Source organism: Malaclemys terrapin, chromosome 6 (genome assembly GCF_027887155.1).
Source record: "Malaclemys terrapin pileata isolate rMalTer1 chromosome 6, rMalTer1.hap1, whole genome shotgun sequence".
Taxonomy (NCBI): domain Eukaryota; kingdom Metazoa; phylum Chordata; order Testudines; family Emydidae; genus Malaclemys; species Malaclemys terrapin.
Window position 1 is genome coordinate 104,337,755 of NC_071510.1, and position 18,721 is coordinate 104,356,475.

Consider the following 18,721-nt stretch of genomic DNA (forward strand, 5'->3'; position numbering starts at 1 on the left):
AATAAACCATTGTCTTTATGACAGCATTTAACGTACCTGAAGACTATTATCAGGTCGATCCTCAGACTTCTTTTCTCCAGACTAAATATGCCCTCCCCCCTTCTTTTTTAACCTTTCCTCATAAGTCAGGTTTTCTAAAAAAAATTATATTTTTTGTTGCTTTCCTTTGGACTGCCTTCAGTACGTTCACATCTTTCTTAGAGTGTGGCACCTAAAACTGGACACAATACTCCAGCAGAGGACTCACCAATGTCTAGTAAATTACCTCCCATATCTTAGCTACAACACTCTTGTTAATTCCCTCCCCCCCACCCCCCGAATGATATTAGCCTTTTTGCAACTGTATTTCATTGTTAGCTCATGTTCAATCTCTGATCCACTATCATTCCCAGATCTTTTTCTGCAGTACTACTGCCTGGCCAGTTATTCCCCATTTTGTATTTGTGTATTTGATTTTTCCTTCCTAAGTGTAGTACTAAATGTTGCAATGTTTAAGTTAGTTTCAGGGTGCTTAGAACCTCTGTATATGTATCATCTTATTTTTCAAATGTAAAGAAATAAAATAATTTAACTTCTAAGACTATGAAGACATATTTCTGTTCTGTGAAACTGAAGTCTGCCAAAGAGATGTAAATTATATTCACTACCAAAAGAAAAAATTGTTACTATCAATTTTCAACAGAACATAACATTTAACTGGTAATTTAGTCTTTTTGAATTAGGTATCCCAAAACAAGTTGAGTTAAATACAGAAGAGGAAAAAAATATCAGGCCATGGCTACTTTACAACTTATGTTGATATAAGTTATATCACTTAGGGATGTGAATAAGCCACCCCCTGAGCGACAAGTTACACCAACCTACACGCTGGTATGGACAACGCAATGTTGGCAGGATAGCTTCTCCTACCAACACAGCTACTGCCACTTGTAGGGCTGGAGTAATTAAGTCGACAGGAGAGCTCTCCCATTGGCACAGAGCATCTACACTAGCAGTGCTACAGCAGCGCCCCTGTAAGCTCTGTAGTGTAGCCATAGACTTTGTCACAGCTGGGTCAGATCAATCTCTACCAAGTCTAAGAAACATGATCTGTTAAGGCAATCCTTCCTGAGCAGGCCTTGAATTACATTTGTCTTTTAAAAATATGACTGGTGACAAAATGTTAGTCTTAAAAACAATAAAATAAAATAAAACGATTTAAGCCTATAAGGGTAGACCAGGAAGCTACACATTTTTAAGTGTTTCGTTTAAAAGCTATGGAGTCCTCAAACAATGTGCACTCTTATAAATCCAGAACTGCTACTTAAGAAACCCCATACCTTGTGAACGTAAAGCTCTCCTGGCTTAGTAGTTTCAAAGTTTCCTCCTGCTTCTGAAGCTAAATCCACAACAACTGAACCTTCTTTCATTGATTCAATCATGTCTTTACGAAACAAGATAGGAGCTTTTTTACCTGGTAAGACAAGAAAATATAGCAGGCTACACGCAAGTATCACATCCTGTGGATAATGTCCAAGGGCCAAATTCTCCCCTCAGCGAAATATACACTATTTGCATATAGCTACCACAGAACTCACTACAAATTGTATATGAACATTGAGAGAATTTGGTCTCTAATTTGAATGTTTTCAACCCATATGTGACCTACATTTGTGTGTCTTCGCAGAGAGAAAAGATAGTATAATTTTTTCCCCAAATAAGTGGAAAACCTCTTCTTGACCCCTCAAGAAATAATAAAATGATGTTCTCCCAAAAGCACATTTTTACTTACATAAAAAACAATGTTAGAAAATGCTATTCTGCATTTACTTTTATTTATCTTTAGGATATGACCTGCAAATTTACCTTTGAAAAAAACCAAAAGTATTTTTAAAGTGCCTCTGGTCTCCAAATACAAGCAGCAATAGGATCTAAGCCCATTATCATCCCTATTCATTCCAGAAAATGAACCTTCAATATCTTTCTGAAAGGGTATATGGTTTCTGCAGAAGTTGGACCTGGATCCTGCAAAGGGATTCAGCCAGTAGAATCCCAATGAATCCAGCCAAACTCTGTGCAAGTGAGTGTCTTTATGCAATAAAGGCCTTAAAAGAGCAACTTCAAGCTTGTTTAAATGAGAGCATGCATTTATTTCTGGATTTTTCTTATGTAAGCAAACACTGAAATACCCTATTGACAAGAACTGAAGGAAAGAAAGGTCTATGAGGAGAAATTTCAGATCTCACGGCTGAAGTGATACCCAACAATCACCAATGCCACACAAACTGTTAAAAGAATATTAAGGTTGCAAAACAAAGCACTCAGAAATTGCTTGTCCATGCAACCTTAAACTCTAACCCCCTTCCCCCCCCACTCCCCCGCTTGTTTTGATTCAAATTTTAATTACATGGTCACAAGTTACTATTGCAGCACAATTTGTCTTATTCACTGCACATGTTCTAGAGTCAATTAAGCAGGAGTCATATTAGACTTCATGTTTACACCAGAGCATAATTTAACCACCACCAAGTTGGATAGTATAGAATTTAAATAATTTTAGTTATGTTATATTTACAAAGAATATGAGGGTTGTATTTAAAAGGAGAAATATTTAAATTAAAATTTAATCTGCACAGTTTTTTAAATTCTGACTGATAAGTAACAGTGTACATTTTCCCAATACCTCATTATTTTCTAGCAAGACTGAAGGAACTTCACAGAATCAAGAGACCTGGGGCTGCTGAAGAGTGCTGAGTGAGTGGCATAGTAGTACACAAGATAGAATCAGGTGAAAGAGAGAACCATCCCAGAAAGGTCTAAGGACCAGGAACTCCAACAGCAAAGGAGGCCTCTCTAACAAGAAAGTCCTTGATAAGAGAGGAATAGTGCAGCATGACTTGCTGGTTACTCCCCTCTGGACTGAACATCTGTTTTACACAAGGCATCAGCTGTGGGAAAGACAAATATGGCAACCTCTTCAAAAACTGGAACCCACCAAAAGAAGAAGAGGGACAGATTTATGTAAAGCTGAATTACCAACAGCTTCTCTGCCTTCTGCTCCCTCGCACTGGAGTCAAGATAGCCCCAAATTTGCACAAACTTACCTGAGCTTAGTGGAGATGGAATATTAAAAGTATTCAGAGCAGAAGAGGAAAACATGTCTGTTGCATTGGTGACATACCAGGAATAAGAGCTGTACTGATGATGATATCAACTTCTTGGCATTGTTTGGCAAAAAGTTTCATTTCAGCTTCAATAAACTCTTTGGACATTTCTTTTGCATACCCGCCTTGCCCCTCTCCAGATTCCTTTAAATCCACTTCTAAAGGCTCAGCACCAAGAGATTTGAATTGCTCCAAAGCTGCAGCTCTAAAGGTTTAGACAAAACACAGACCACAGAAAAGTCAAGTCTGTTTTTGTAGTGACAATTCAATCCATCCAGGATTTTATTGGAGACCCTTACAGTAGCAATCAGAGAGGAAGAGCAAAGAGAGAAAGTATGGTCCAATGACCAGTTACCCCTCTGTAAAATGGGCATAGCAGCATTTTACTACTGACAAGGATGTTTGAGGATACATACATTAAAAATCGTGAGGCACTCACACTATGATGATAGAGGCTATAATCACCCCAGGTAGATTGCAATTGTTCCTGCACCCACATACTCTTCTTATTGCAGGATTTTATTAAGATCAGGTGGCAGCACTGTGCAAAATATTAAGTTTTCAGAGACTACTTTCCAATTTCAATATAATCTCAACATGCAAGGAATTATGCACACAAATCCTTGCACATCAAGATGAAAATATTCAGCTTGCTGAGCACATGCATTTTGAAAACTTGGAAAATTTAAGATGTAATTTAATTTCTGCCTCTGAGAAACAATCCATTGCGAAGAATGCTTGCTTCCCTCCCCTCCCCCTTCCCCTTCCCACACACACTTTTATATAATCAATTGTTATTTTTAAATGTAATGGATTGAAAGCGGTTTCCATAATCAGAGAGCTTCTGCCAGAATTTTTGCAGCATTTCACTCCATAAAAAAATTGATATGTATTCATTTTTATTTCTTCAAATTTGACAAAAGATATATCCAAACCCTAAGCGCTTGAAAATATAACCAAATACACAGTATAACTACCAATACAACATATAAGGTCTAGAAAACCTATGAGAGAAGATTGAAAAAATTGGGTTTGTTTAGTCTGGAAAAGAGAAGACTGAGGGGACATGATAAGTTTTCAAGTACATAGAAGGTTGTTAAAAGGAGGAGGGAGAAAAATTGTTCTTCTTAACTTCCTAACTGTCCGGGTGGTTAAGCACTGGAATAAATTGCCTCGGGAGGTTGTGGAATCTCCATCATTGGAGATTTTTAAGAGCATTTTAGACAAACACCTGTCAAGGATGGCCTAGATAATACTTAGTCATGCCATGGTGCAAGGGACTGGACTAGATGACCTCTCAAGGTCCCTTCCTATCCTATGATTCTAGGATATGCACACAATAATTCAATAAAAGCAAATTCTTTAATGAGAGAAACAAACATTTAAGGCTCATGAGGGAATTTTTTCTTGGCCACCATTACCCCATTATTCCTGGCTTGCCTCTTAAAAATGCCTTTGGGACAGGAGAATGATTTCTGAGGCAGAGGAAGCAGTCTTAGGATGGTAGCATTTAAAATGGCTCATACTGCTGACTCTGCTTCCCCCTCTGCAGGAGCAGAGTGGGTTGGATCTCTGCTCCCCATTCAATGGCAAGGAAAAAGCCTTGCTCAGGAATTCCCAGATGCCCTTGCTCTGGGATACAGGATAGCAGGGTTTCTGGGAAGCATAGTGGGGTCTGACACTGCCACTTCTTATGAACAATGTGAATGATTGTGGATAGGATTTCTCTATTTTGGGGTGAACTGAAATAAAATCCTTGGCAGGAGGATTTGTTTACACTCCACCATTTCATGAAAAATGAAAGATGAGCTTGAGTTGCCACTAAGATTTTAAACACCCACACTTACCTGGTATCAAATCCACGAACCACTGCGCCCATTGATTTAGCTGCTCCTGCAGAAGCTAGCCCCGCAACTCCCCCTCCAATTATAAGGACCTAGAATAACATTTGTTATTAGAGATCAAGCTACATACAAAGTGATCTGGAAAAGCGGCACCAATTCTGTTTGACATAGTACAGAATTTCCCATAGGGACTATGGCTCATTGACCAGATCTATTTAACAGATTACCTTAGAGTACAGGGTCCAAATTGACTAGGGTATAGTTCATAATATCACATTATTTAATTAAATTCATTTCTAACATCTAATAATTTGGGAGTCAGCCCATATATAGTATGGAGTCTACATAGACTGACATAAGGAATGTACATTTCCCCCATTTTACATAAACTTTGGATTCCCATTCTCAACTGATTTTCTCTCTTTCCCCTCACTAAACCCAACCAAGGGCCACTTCTATCAGAATTCTAAGACACCAAAGTTCCAGCCTGACAATCCCAAATAGTTTCCAAAACCCTCCCCATCCTGCCAATGCATGAACTGATTTTATATCAGAAGCTTGAATTGAAAAAGTTAAGCATAAATGAAATTTATTAAAGTTCAACATTCTTTATATTCAGAGTAGCTTCCATTGCAGACAATGGAAACTTTGCCTGAATAAGGAGTGACTCGGAATTAATAAACAGGTTCTAAACTCTGAAACTAAACACAGGTCTATCAAAAAATATTTAACACGCATCAACAGTGGTTTGCTATACTCATGAAATCACCTCTGCTCTTAGTCCACATACCTTGGCAGGAGGAACTTTACCAGCAGCTGTGATCTGACCAGTGAAAAATCGACCAAAGTGATTTGCTGCTAGTACAACAGCCTTGTAACTGTCAACGGAAAAAGATGAGACCATAGTATCAGTATTTTTCCATGTCCAACTCCCACCCAGCCATTGCAGCAGTCAAAGTGGCACACATTTAAGCATAGGCATAGTTTGACTTCTATACTGGGGGGGGCAGGAGGAAGAGAACGACAGCTCCAGTAAGGCCAATGGGGCCACACGTGTGGGGGCCAATTCCACGGCTTGCAGTCGGGGGGGGGGGGGGGGAGGGAGGAGAGAGAATACCCCCCTACCTTCCCCCAAACAACACCCATGCATTTAAGTGAAACATGCAAATTGATGTGAAAGCTATACAGTTATGCTCAAAAAACATTTGAAAATGTAGCCCAAACAAGCATTTGTCATATGCCATGGAGAAGTGCTAGCCAGTTAAGGATGCAACTAGCTTATAACGAGCTACTCTAAAGGCTTATTTTTGCACCTCTAATTTTGATTTTGATTGAAACTTGCCCATATTTATTCTGAACATAAATGTTCTTTAAAAATGTTTGAGTGTTTTTGCAAAAAGTTAAAGTTCCAGATCATTACAAAAATTTAGTCTGAATTAAATGTCTGTATGCATCCCTTTAGCTCAAAATGCTTATTATTTCTTTCTATACAATTAGCACTTAAATCTTCTTGAAACCTTACAATGCACTTCTTTGTACTTAAGAGCATGCATTTGTGGGGCAGTGGAAGATTTCTGATGTCTCTAACCATTCATTCTCTTGCTTAGGGTTTTAAAATGTGATAAATATACTGAAACTTAGCAACTAACTTCAACAGTTTACAATCTTGGAAGGTAAGGTCTGCAGCATCAGCTCTGTTATGCATGCATAATGTGAGGATCTGCACACAGGGAAACTGCAGAATCAAGCACAGTAAACGTGGTGTAAAGGTAGCACAATCTAGGAGAGTAAGCACAGAGCTAGGAGTCAAGAACTTTCTCATCCCAGATGTACCAATCCTTGTGTGGTTTTGGACAAGTTGCTTAATCTTTGTGCCTCAGTTGCACCATCTGAAAACAGATAATACTCCACTTGACCGTAAAGGTGTGTTTGGAGGCTTAGTTAATATTAGTACAGCAGATTGTAAATGTAATATGCTTATCACTAGGTGCTGCCTCAGTAGGTCTTTCCCTTGGCCAAGTTGCATTTCTGTAAATAACATGTTGACTAGTGTACTCTTTTCCTATTGTGCTCAATCTTCCCTTTTTTCCAGTGATTTTGCAAAGAGTAAACTGTAAGAAAAGGTATGAATGTCCTTTTAAGTGCAGGGACAGTATTACTAACTTCTCCAGTGTAGAATGCAGCTTAGTCTAGCAGAGAAGGAAACAAAGGAGCCTTGGGGCCTCATTAAGGGACTAAAGTTCTTCTGGTGTATGCTTTACGCCCGATTTCCCAATTCTCTTATTTTGGTCTCTTGTTTTGTTAGAAACAAACTGGGACTTATTTCCTGATCACCATGGGTCCAAACATTTTATAGTAAGATATGGGATACTGACAATCCCATATCTGTGCTATATAGGCGTTTAACACATTTATTAGAGCATAAGCTTTCCTGGGCTACAGCCCACTTCTTCTGGGCTGTAGCCCAGGAAAGCTTATGCTCTAATAAATTTGTTAGTCTCTAAGGTGCCACAAGTACTCCTGGTCTTTTTGCAGATACAGACTAACACGGCTGCTACTCTGAAACCTAACACAATTAGAAACACGCTAATTGTTCTGGATACACCAAAACATTATTTTAAGTGTATATTCTTTAGGAGGTCTTATGACTTTCTCTAGCTCTGTACACAAAAGAATGTCTATTCTTTGGGTCAAAACTTATAAATTTTATAACTTCCTGTCATATTCTATTAAAACTATACAAGATGAACGAGAAGACGCAGAATAATTATTCAAGCTATTACCTTGTTTTCTCTAGTATAATTTAAAAAACATCATCAGCTATATACATCCACAAAGAAGCTGGTAATTTGCCTAGAGCAAGCAGCTAAATACATTTTGAAGGGCACAAAATGTTTTCTTACTTTGAAGGGTGACACTTTCACACCTGTACAAAAAAGCAAATGCTCATAATACTTGCTGACAGCCACTTTACCAACTAAGTTGCCACCACAGAAGCTACAGAGAATGCAAATCCTAGGGAAGTTTAGACTTTCAGTCCCATCTGCCATGCTGGTGGGTTTCATTTAGAGCGCTTTATACTGTCTTATCCCCAACCTCTGTGTTGGACATTAGTCACTCTGTGCATCTTAATCTATCACTATCTCAACTATAACTTAAGCCCATTCTGATCTAATTCATTGGGTGAGGCACTACAAACAAGTTCTCAGATTAAGAACTACCTTCCAATTAAAAAAAAAAAAAAAAAAATCTGATCACTGCAAGGCTGACCATAAGAGACTAAAGTTTAGACAACTCAGACTGATTCCTCTTGAAACAGCTGCATGAAAACAAGTGAAAAATTGTTTTGGACACAACACATTAATACCAGAATGTTAGGTTACCTTTATCTAGCTATATTTACAGTCAAGGTGAAAAAAAGTTAGTTTCATACCCAGCAATGTTGGCCATGGAGCTTAGAGCATCATATCCCTGAGCAATGGTGACCCGTGGAACCTGATCCATAGCCAAGACAGTAGTTTTCCTTTCTGCAAGTTTATTCAGTAGGTCTGGGTTTTGAGCTGGGTAGATAAAACTAATCAGGGTAGCAGCTGTCTTAAAAAGATCTGCCTCATGTACTCCTAGTGCAGGGTTAACTATAGGAGCCCTCACCTGAAGGAAAAAAGAAGGGTTCAGATTAATCAATACAAACAAATCAGTGCATGTCCCATGGAAAAATATAAATAGACAATGAGATTTATTAAGAATTGTTTACCCAACTAAACTAATGAAAGGTGCCTTTCACTTGTAGGTCACTTGTTAAAATCAGACCTAGGTAATTAAGTGGCAGTACAGCAGGACCTATTAACTCTCCTGGGTGCCCGGGGCTATAGATTTTGTGGGGTCCCTGTATACAAGTCTTTTTCTTCCTAATTTAAAACAAAATGATCACAATTATGGCATCGAGGCTATTGACGCTATACTAAACTTGCCTTTTAATTAACATAAAGCCGTTTTGTGGTTACATTTCAGTCTTAAAACACATAGAATATAGTTAAGTTAATTCAAAATAGCCTACTTCTGACCTTAGAACAGCTGTTATATTTGTTTCTTTCTGGGAGGGAGTTTGGGTGCAGGAGGGGGCTCCAGGCTGAGGCAGAGTGTTGGGGTGCAGGAGAGGGTGAGGGGTGCAGGCTCTGGGAGGGTGTTTAGTGCAGGAGGGGATTCTGACCTGAGGTGGGGGTTGGGGTGCAAAAGGGGGTGCGGGGTCTGGGAGAGAGTTTGGGTGCAGGAGGGGATTCTGTCAGGGGATTGGGGTCCAGGAGGGGGTGTGAGGTGCAGGCTCTGACCGGGAGGCACTTACCACAGGCAGCTCCCGGCCGGTGGCACAGCACGGCTCAAGCAGGCTGCCTGCCATAGCCCCACGCTGCTCCCGGAAGCGGTCGGCTGCTGGCACATCTCTGCGTGCCCCTGAGGGGAGGGAGGCCCCCACAGCTCCCATTGGCCAGTTTCCAGCCAATGGAAGCTGCAGGGATGGTGCTGGGGGCAGGGGCAGCACACTGTGCCTCCTCCTCCCTGCCCCCCCCCAGGGGCTGCAGAGACTTGCCAGCAGCCAGGTGCTTCTGGGAGAGGCGTAGGGCCATGGCATGCAGGCAGCCTGCTTCAGCCCTTCTGCACTGGGGCCCCAAGCTGCTGCCCCTGAGCTGCTGCCCCTAAAGCCCCTGCGTTAATCTAGCCCTGCAGTACACAAATAGAATTCAAGGGACCTGTGTGAAATGAGTTAATGGCCCTTATTCAACTGGTAATAGTTTTTGTGAAGGCCATTTGGATTACTGTAATTAACATGTATGCTGGCAGTCTCAGAGCTACTCCTGAAGAGATCAGGAAACCAGGCTACTCTTAACGCTATCACCACCTCTAAAGGCTGAAAAACATAAAGAAGCTTGTACTGCTGGTGACTGTATTAGACTCAGAGGGCTTAGATGTCCAGATCTGTTAGCTAGCCAGTCCCTTTTTTGAGCATATTTTTAAGATGGCCAGCATTCCATTATAAATCCCCACTTTTCTGAAGGGTTGATAGTTTGCCCATAAAAATTCCACTGTGCCATATCTAAATCTTGACACACACAACTAAGATTTCTGAAGGAAGTCCCACCATCAAGCTTAAGCTTCTCTACTTCATCTCCAAGGCTCTATGCAACTTGGCTACGACCTACATTTCTTAATACGCCTCATGCTTCTTTGTTTTTCCATGTTCTCGCCATATCAGCTGCCACTGTTCTCCTGTCTCAACTCCACTTCAGAACACACTGCTGCCATAAGGTCTTTGAATGACAACTGGAGGATGGTGCGTGGCATTTATTCTTAGCTAGCACTGCAAGTAGAGCTATTACAGGAGAAAAATAACTGACTTCTTTTCTATTATTAGTCTTAACAGTGCAGGTTCCTTGGGGCAGGGATCCTCTCTACTCAGTGCTCTGAACAGCACTCTCCTACTTTGCTCTGGGAAATGCCATTACTCCGAGTGTGCGAACTGTAGATAATCGTCCTCAAACCATTTCAAAACTGCTGTTCAAAAGTTTAGTTCTATTTTCCAGCTTAGTAGGGTTTTTAGTGCCCAGATGAAAATTAAAACACAGGTAAAACCTGAAATGTGTAAGATGTGAATTTAACAATCGCTCCCTCTTTAAAAAAAACCAGCTAGACGTTCAGCAGACTATATGAAATGGTTTGGAAAAGTCATATATTAGCCCTAAAACATTTAAAATACTCTATATTGAGGAAAAAAATAATTACTTTGAGTACTAAATCAGAAGCCAATACTTCCTTGGTCCCTTGGATCTTTGCTCCTGCCTCTCTGTAGTGGTCATCAGAGAATTTGGAAGCTTCTCCAGCACCTGATTCCACTACAACATTGAATCCTTGTTTAATCAAAGCCTGAACACCAGCTGGCGACAATGCCACCCTCTTCTCGTTCTGGAATATCTCCTTAGGAACACCCACAGTCAACTGCTTATATGGGATTCCTGTAAATGCATAGGAAAAGATGGCATTTAGTTTAGCAGTAATAAGAACTACTGGACTGATGTTCTGTTACAGCATTTTCCTATACTTTGTATTGACACTTATAGATACATCCCACATTTAACAATTCTCTTTTCTCAAAACAGATGTAAGAGGCTAAGAAATTTTTTCCAGAAATGTAACATCTTACAGTTCTACTCCCAAGCATCACTTCCCCTTAATTACCAACAGGTGGCAGTAGTAGTACAATGTAGTAGGAAAATCAGCTCTCAGACAGCAACAAGTCTCTAAAGGTTCAGATGGGTATACAGTAACTCCTCACTTAACGTTGTAGTTATGTTCCTAAAAATGCAACTTTAAGTGAAACGATGTTAAACTAATCCAATTTTCCCATAAGATTTCATGTAAACACGGGGGGTTAGGTTCCAAGGAAATTTTTTGGGGGCAGCCAAAAGGCATTATATACTGTACAGTAGGGTAGTGTGGTGGGGAGGTGCCCTGGCTTACCCCTGGGACTCAGGGCTGGGGATGCAGGGTCTGGGAGGGAGTTAGGGTGTGGGAAGGCACTCAGAGTGGGGGAGCGGGAGGAGACTCAGGGCTGGGGCAGGCAGGAGGTGCAGAGCACTTACCTGGGGCAACTCTTGTTTGGTGCAGAAGGTGTGCAGGTTGCTCTGCGCAGCGCAGCATCGCCCCCATGGCCACAATTCTGGGAGCCTCCCTCCCCACCCCCCCCGGGCAGGCAGGGCCACCCAGAAGGCAGGGGCTAAGGGAGCCCCAGGGCCCTGGCCTACAGCTCCAAAGCCCCTTTTGGAATGCGGCTCTGCAAGCACGGGCCGGAGGACTCAGGAGGAGCAGGGGCAGCCGCACAGCCAGTGGCTGGAGAGAAGCAGCACTTTCACCTTCAGAGCCAGCCAGAGAGAAGTGGGGCTTTGAAGGGGAAAGCACCGCTTCTCTCCAGCCACTGGCTGCGCAGCTGCCCCTGCCCCTCCTGAGTCCTCTGGCCTGTGCTCGTAGGGCTGCATTCCGAAAGGGGCTTTAGAGCTGCAGGCCAGGGCCCCGGGGCCCCCTTAGCCCAGGACCCTGCAGCCCCTGCATTCTGGGTGGCCCTGCCTGTGGAGAGGGTGAGGGCAGCTTCCCCGCTCGCTCCCCTCTCCCTCCCAGAAAGTCCTAAGCGCTGCCAAACAGCTGTGGGAAGCGCTGGGAGGGAAGGAGGGAAGAAGGGAGAGGGAGGAGGCGGAGAAGAGGAACTTGTGCAATGCTTCCTTGTAAAGTCAGCCAAACAACGTTATAAGGGAGCATAGCAAAACTTTAAATGAGTATGTTCCCTAACGGAGCAGTGACGTAACTTCGAAACAACGTTAAGCGGGAGGACGTTAAGTGAGGAGTTACTGTACACTAAAATATGTGGGCTTGACTGGCTTAATGAAAGTACAATAGAGCCTGGATGTGAACGCATACTAATCAGTGCTTGAGTCTACCCTTTTTACAAATGAGCATAATACTTACCTACCTTCCAGGGGTATCTTGTGAAACATAACTATTTTAAAAGCCGTTTGGTATCTTGTATGATGGTTGCTATAAAAGCTGTTAAAGACTAAGTGAATATTTTTTTTAAAAAAATTGGGATGCCAGCCTATTAATTTTAATCAGCTGGAAAGTTAGTCATTTTCAAGAGAAATAGGGGACTGAAAAGTCAGCTCGGTAGTCTAGAGTTGTGTTTATTACTGACAACTTTGGTTCTCAAATTATCAACCTCTGATTTTATTTATGCACAGTTTAAGATCCATAGTTGAGTCTCAAGTCTGAAATAGTTTAAAACTGTTCTTATCTAACTGGAAGTGTCTAAATATCCTCCAGACTGATTGATGTATGTATTATATAAATACATCTCTCACACAGTCAGTCAACCTCACCATTTTGGTACAAGCACATTAAAACAATGTGTGCTCTATCAAATCTCAGCCCAGTCCTGCAAACAGTTACCACTGAAGTCTATGGAATTTCCACACAGGAATAAGAATGTGTGTAGTGTTATTTGCAGGAGAAGCTCCTACATATCATTTACATTAAGGGTATGGAGATTTACAATTTATATAGCCTATTCCATCCATAAAGATCGATGAGAGGGACGTGCCAGTCATACTCAATTCGTTTTTGGTTTTTTTAAAGTGAACTTTTGTTGCAAAATTAGTTTACAAGATTTTCAATTTGACCATGAATGTTACGTCCTTTGATACAAGATGGTGGTAAACACAGTTTGTAACAGACTTTATACAACTTAAACATTTGATACAAAAAGTGTGTGTTTCGGGGATTTAAGTGTTTGCTTCCCTATTCCACTCCCATGCTTTATTTATAGACCTTTTTCCTTTTTTTAGGGGATGCTTTGACCTACCCTTGAGCACAGAAGTATCTTATAGCTATGAACTTGAAACACCAAGCATTTATATTTAATCTAAAGAGACTTTTTTTTAGATTAATACTCACGCCAACTGTTACAAACTTTGCAATTCTTGATAATTATCTGTCACTGCTGCTCCAAAAATCTGGATTTGAAGAGCTAATTAGATTAGCCAGTCGCCTGCACCCTTTAGAACTGATGCCAGAACACACCTACCCAGGAGTGTAGTAGAAATTAAAGGGAAGGAAACAGACCAACAGCCAGAGGTGTATTTCATTTAATTATTTCAGCTCTTCCTTTGATATTGACTGTCTTCACCCAAAATGTAATTGCTGCAATGGTGGAGGACAGTTTGAAAACACCAGTATGTAATGTCTAAATACTAAGAGTACAGCTACAGTTCTTTATACAACTCCTCCCCCCTTACCAGACAAAACAGAGTTATCAAAATAAGCAGTGTTTAAAGAATGCTACATCACTGTACGAGCCATGATTTGTATCTAATAGAATTAGTCACATAAGTACCTGAGAGGTACTTTACAAACCTCTGCTTCATCAATATACAGCCCTCCTAGACATCACTGTACAACTGGAACAGCATCCCCCACTCCCACCATAGGCAAGTAGGAAGCTTTCTCTGCCAACCAAATAAGTGTCAACAGTAGAGGTTACAATTCTATTCTCTTGCTGCTTGAAAGAGGCACCTCTTCCCCTGCCTTTCTAGCTACCCAAGTAGTGGAGGACCCAGTCCTGCCTCTATCTGATTCGACTCAGTGAAAATGACATGCTGTTTAGAAAGCAGAAGTGAAATTAAGCAGATTATTGTCAAGTGCACTCTGTGGCTCAGGAAAGTTCTGAACAGCACAGGCTGAGGGTGATTTGGGGAAAGTGGACACAAAATGGCAAAAGGAAGGGAGAGGGTGGAAAACTCTCCCCCACACACACCTTTTTACAAAACCAGGAAGAAGGAAGAGGAAGCTCCACAGTGCAGTGGCATTTGGGGAGCTTGGGGGGAAATAAAACAATAAAAGGAGAAGAGCATGATCAATCCCTTATATTGTTCTGACACTGGAGGGAGGCTGCTAACTTAAAAGAACACAAACTTAATCTAGACAACTGTCAATTTCAATAACTGACTTTAAAGCATTTTCTGCTACTGCATGTTCAAGCTGCATTGCCAATTGATTGGAATTAAAAAAGAAAACTAATAAAACATTTATTTTCCCCCTGTTGCTGTGTGGAAGGCTCAGGGGAAAATCCACAGTGTGACAGCTGCAAAGTTTTCTCATTTCTTTCACTCATTCTGTTAGATGTTACTTGCATGAAAGATCTATTTCTCCGGATGTTTTAATCTGATTTAGTATCCTTTCTAACAGACATTACAATCCATCGTCAGTATGGAAAGGTGTGCCCTTCACCACCAAGACACAGGGAAAGCAGGTCACTGAGAAATACCCAGTGACTTTCCTGCTCTCCACCAACCCCACAAATGCATCAAACGCTTTCCACCAGCCATAACACTCCACTTCAGTACAGTGCTGCCCACTCACAACCACTGTTATCAGCCTCTAGCTAATAGTAATCCAGTACTCTTTTCAAGCCCTGTATCTTGATCTGCAGGCATTTCATTACCCAACAAAAAGGAGCAGCTGTTTAACAATGCAGAGCAAATAACTAAATTAACGGGTTAGGGCAGGACACCAAGGTCACTACATCCAATGGAAACTACAGGTGATATTTTACACAGGCAGAATTTAAATATAGTTGAGCTGGGACTTGTGGGTTATCATCACTCTTCAAATGAAATTTAAAACCCAGAAGTATCTCCAGGAGTGCACTGTCCACTCATTCTGAGTCATGGGTTTAAATAACAGGCTACATCTACACCTGGAGCTGGGCAGTGATTCCCAACTTGAGTGGACATACTCACAGTAGCTCTCATCAAACTAGTGCCCTAAAAAACAGGTATAGCCATGGACGTATGAACAGCAGCACGGGCTAGCCTCTCTGAGGGCATACCCACAGGGTCCAGGCGAGTTTATACTTGAGGCTGCTAGCCCACACCACTGCTGGCCATTGCCCACGCTACCACACCTGCTACGCTATATTTTGCACACTAGGTGGATGACAACTAGCATATGTTTACTCAAGTTGGAAATCACACCCCGAGATCCAAGTGTAAATGTAGCCTAAGTTGCGCAGGGAGGGGAGTGTGAAGTGTTTCCTACTGAACTACCAACAGCACTTCCTGCAGAACCTAGCTATTCCATATAGACGGCATAGTCTGTGACATTAACAAGATTCTACAGGGAATCAAGTACAAGTGGAGACTGAGCCTTTCAACTCTAAGTCACTAGTTCAAGAGCAGCCTCTGGCAACAGCAGATGTTTTGATGGCTTATGTGAAATTGGGTTTATTTTGATCCTGATCCCAGCAGACATGTGCAAACCTCACAGCACAGGGCCTCTCCCTCCCTTCCCCCCCACCAACCTAGAGGGGCAAAGGACTGAATAGGCATGGAGACAGACCTGCCCTCTTACCCTACAAATGGTCTCTTCACGACAGAATTGAGATAACTTGGGGAGGGAAATGTTGTGAAGGTTGAACTGCTGCTTCCCATGCCATGGATAAAGGAATTCAGTTTCCTGGAACCTCACAGGCACTGAACTGCCATTAAACTTTTCATTCATTTTGCATCCAAGTAATAGATACATAAAAGCTTGCTGATGCACAACTATCTAGCATGGGTAATGAGAGGCACTTAATCACCTGGGTATCTAAGGTGGGATCCCAAAACTGCATAGTCCCACTGACCTCAAGACCAGTATACACAAACTGTAACAAGTAGAAATATTTTTAATAAGGCAACATACTTTTTGCAGCATCACAGCAGCAAGAAAACAGCAAAGTCAGCTGCTCATTGATGAGACTTTCAAAGCACACATGGCTTTAAAAAAAAAATCTCCTCCTAACACAAAATAGGTAGACAAATTAGATTCCCAAGCTTTTAAAGGTACCTAACAATTGAAATTGAGCCTGTTAAGAGTCTACTCTTCATTTAACTTCCACTTAAAAGACTAAATCCCTAACAAGTCACTATATTAAACTAACAGGAAAAGTTAACAAGAACTGGGTAGAGAAATCAAAAGAAAAATAGAAGCCCTTTTCTTCATAGTACTTTAACTTCAGGGAGTGCAGTGATACAGGATACCTCTTCACTACCAGCCAGATCAGCAGGTAGTAATCAATCTATCGGGGATCGACTTATCCCCATCGACTCCAGAACTCCACCAGAGTGAGAGGCAGAAGCGGAGTCGAGGGGGGAGCCACGGCTGTCGATCCCGCGCCGTGAGGACCCGAGGTAAATCGATCTAAGTTACGCAATTTCAGCTACGAGAATAGCGTAGCTGAAGTCGACGTAACTTAGATCGATCCCCCCCAGTGTAGACCAGTCCACAGAATGATACCAATAAATGTTATCAGAGAGGAGAGTAAGACATAGTTTGCTGGGGAAAAGAGACTATCAGACTATGTGCTATGTCTTTAGGATGGGAAGGAAGGAACAAAACTCAGCTAGTTACCAACTTTAACATCAGCTTCAGAAGAAGCTGCACACCTGTTCTCAGAGTTCTGAAGTAAGACGAGTAGACACTCTGAAGGACAGTGATGTGATGAACACAAATCTAAGAGCTTAGCAAGATTTAGAAATTATTAACAGTTACAAGAATATGAAATATTACAAAGGAAATATTTTTAAAAAGCTAAAAAAAAAGTTTAGGGAGGGATATGCACCATCACACTTCAGGGCATAAACCAATCTCTAAGGGAGGGTGTAGGAAGAAACTCTCTTTGTGAGCAAGTTACTTCATAACTGCCTACTGCAGGGTTTTTGCACCTTCCTCTGAAGCATCTGGTAGTGGCCACAGATGGAGACAGGATACTGGACTAGATGGACCATTGGTCTGCTCCAGTATGGCAATTCCTATGTTCCTAAGAGACGAAGAAAATGGCAACCAGAACAAACAGTGACATGAAAGACTCCTCCCTTCAAGTTTACCTTTAATTTCAACTTTTCTACTGAAGTCCTTTCACTAACCTCAGTCTTACAGAGCGAACATTGAATGCTATAAATCACACAATGTGGAAACAATCTCTAAATAGATGCAAGTATAAACATCTTCCATTGAATGATTTCTCAGTGGTAAATCTCTTCCCCATTTTGCTTGGACTATTTAACCTCAAATGGAAGAAGGGAATCAGCACAAAGTTTCCCTAAAAAAAAGGCTAAGCCTCTTCTGCAATACAAAGCGAGATATGGGGATATAGTCTGAGGTAGCAGCTACAAGCCTAAACAGCTAAACAAACGTACTAACATTTTTCGAAGCATCTTCTTTATAATGAGCTGATTCTGAATGCTAAATAATGTTAAATCAAATGCAGTTTTACATCACAGCAATTTACTAATTTTATTTTTAGAAATTGTGATTTTGAGGTTGCAGTGAAATTTAGTAATTTATTTCATATGCTGATGAACTTCTTTATAGAACACCCAACCCACAGGAAAGTATTCAGAAATAAAAGTATACCTAGTCAATAATAGAGAAGAGCATGACATTTTGTTCAGAAGTTTACCCTTCATTTGCTTTTTTTGTTTATTTATTGAATCCCAATGTTCAGATTACCAAAAACAAAAAAGTGGGCCAGTTTAATCATCAACTAACAGAGTTATCAGTTTGGTTACTTTCAGTTTTAAATACCGGATGGCATAAAAGTAAGTGTCACACTTACATGATATTTCACATGAGTTGCTAGTTCTGAAGACAAGAGTACTGTGTAGTTAGTAAATACTTTAATGTGTAACACCAAGTATCATATGAAGATGTCCATCCTAATCTGTAGCAACAATAATTACTGACTACCAAAGAAACTGTCAAACTGCAGTCTGGTCTGTGGAATACCAGCAAAGTCTTTTTATGGCCAAAGGCTAAATTCTGTCTTCAGATTTTAATACACTAAATTCCCATTAGGCCCAGGGATGCATCCAGATTCAGGGAAGCATTTAAATATGTGCTTTAGTCTCTTAGACCTCATCTATAGTAGAAAGGGTTTGCCTATATAGCTACACCAGCAAATCCCCTTAATGCAAACACAGTTTATGTCAGCAAGCGTTCTTTTAATGGCATATCTCATACTATTCCCTGAATTAAATAAGCTATATTCTCAAAAGAACACTTGTTGGAATAACTGCATCTAACCTAGGGCATAGTTACATCTGTTAGGGGTGAGGGTTTTTTCCACAGCTATGCTAGCAAAACATAAGTGTAAGCCAG

At 41.1% G+C, this 18,721-nt stretch overlaps 1 protein-coding gene across 2 annotated transcripts in view; it reads right to left on the reverse strand.

The window, feature by feature from the left end:
* Window positions 1–18,721, reverse strand: part of NNT (nicotinamide nucleotide transhydrogenase) — a 63,201-nt gene that overhangs the window by 40,482 nt on the left and 3,998 nt on the right. For both annotated transcript variants that reach the window (XM_054031634.1, XM_054031635.1), the window contains exons 3-8: window positions 10,763–10,992; window positions 8,421–8,638; window positions 5,778–5,865; window positions 4,991–5,079; window positions 3,161–3,348; window positions 1,320–1,453 (exon numbers count right to left, since the gene is read on the reverse strand). In XM_054031634.1, coding sequence (XP_053887609.1) covers window positions 1,320–1,453; window positions 3,161–3,348; window positions 4,991–5,079; window positions 5,778–5,865; window positions 8,421–8,638; window positions 10,763–10,992 — 947 coding nt within the window. The remainder of the gene's footprint in view (window positions 1–1,319; window positions 1,454–3,160; window positions 3,349–4,990; window positions 5,080–5,777; window positions 5,866–8,420; window positions 8,639–10,762; window positions 10,993–18,721) is intronic.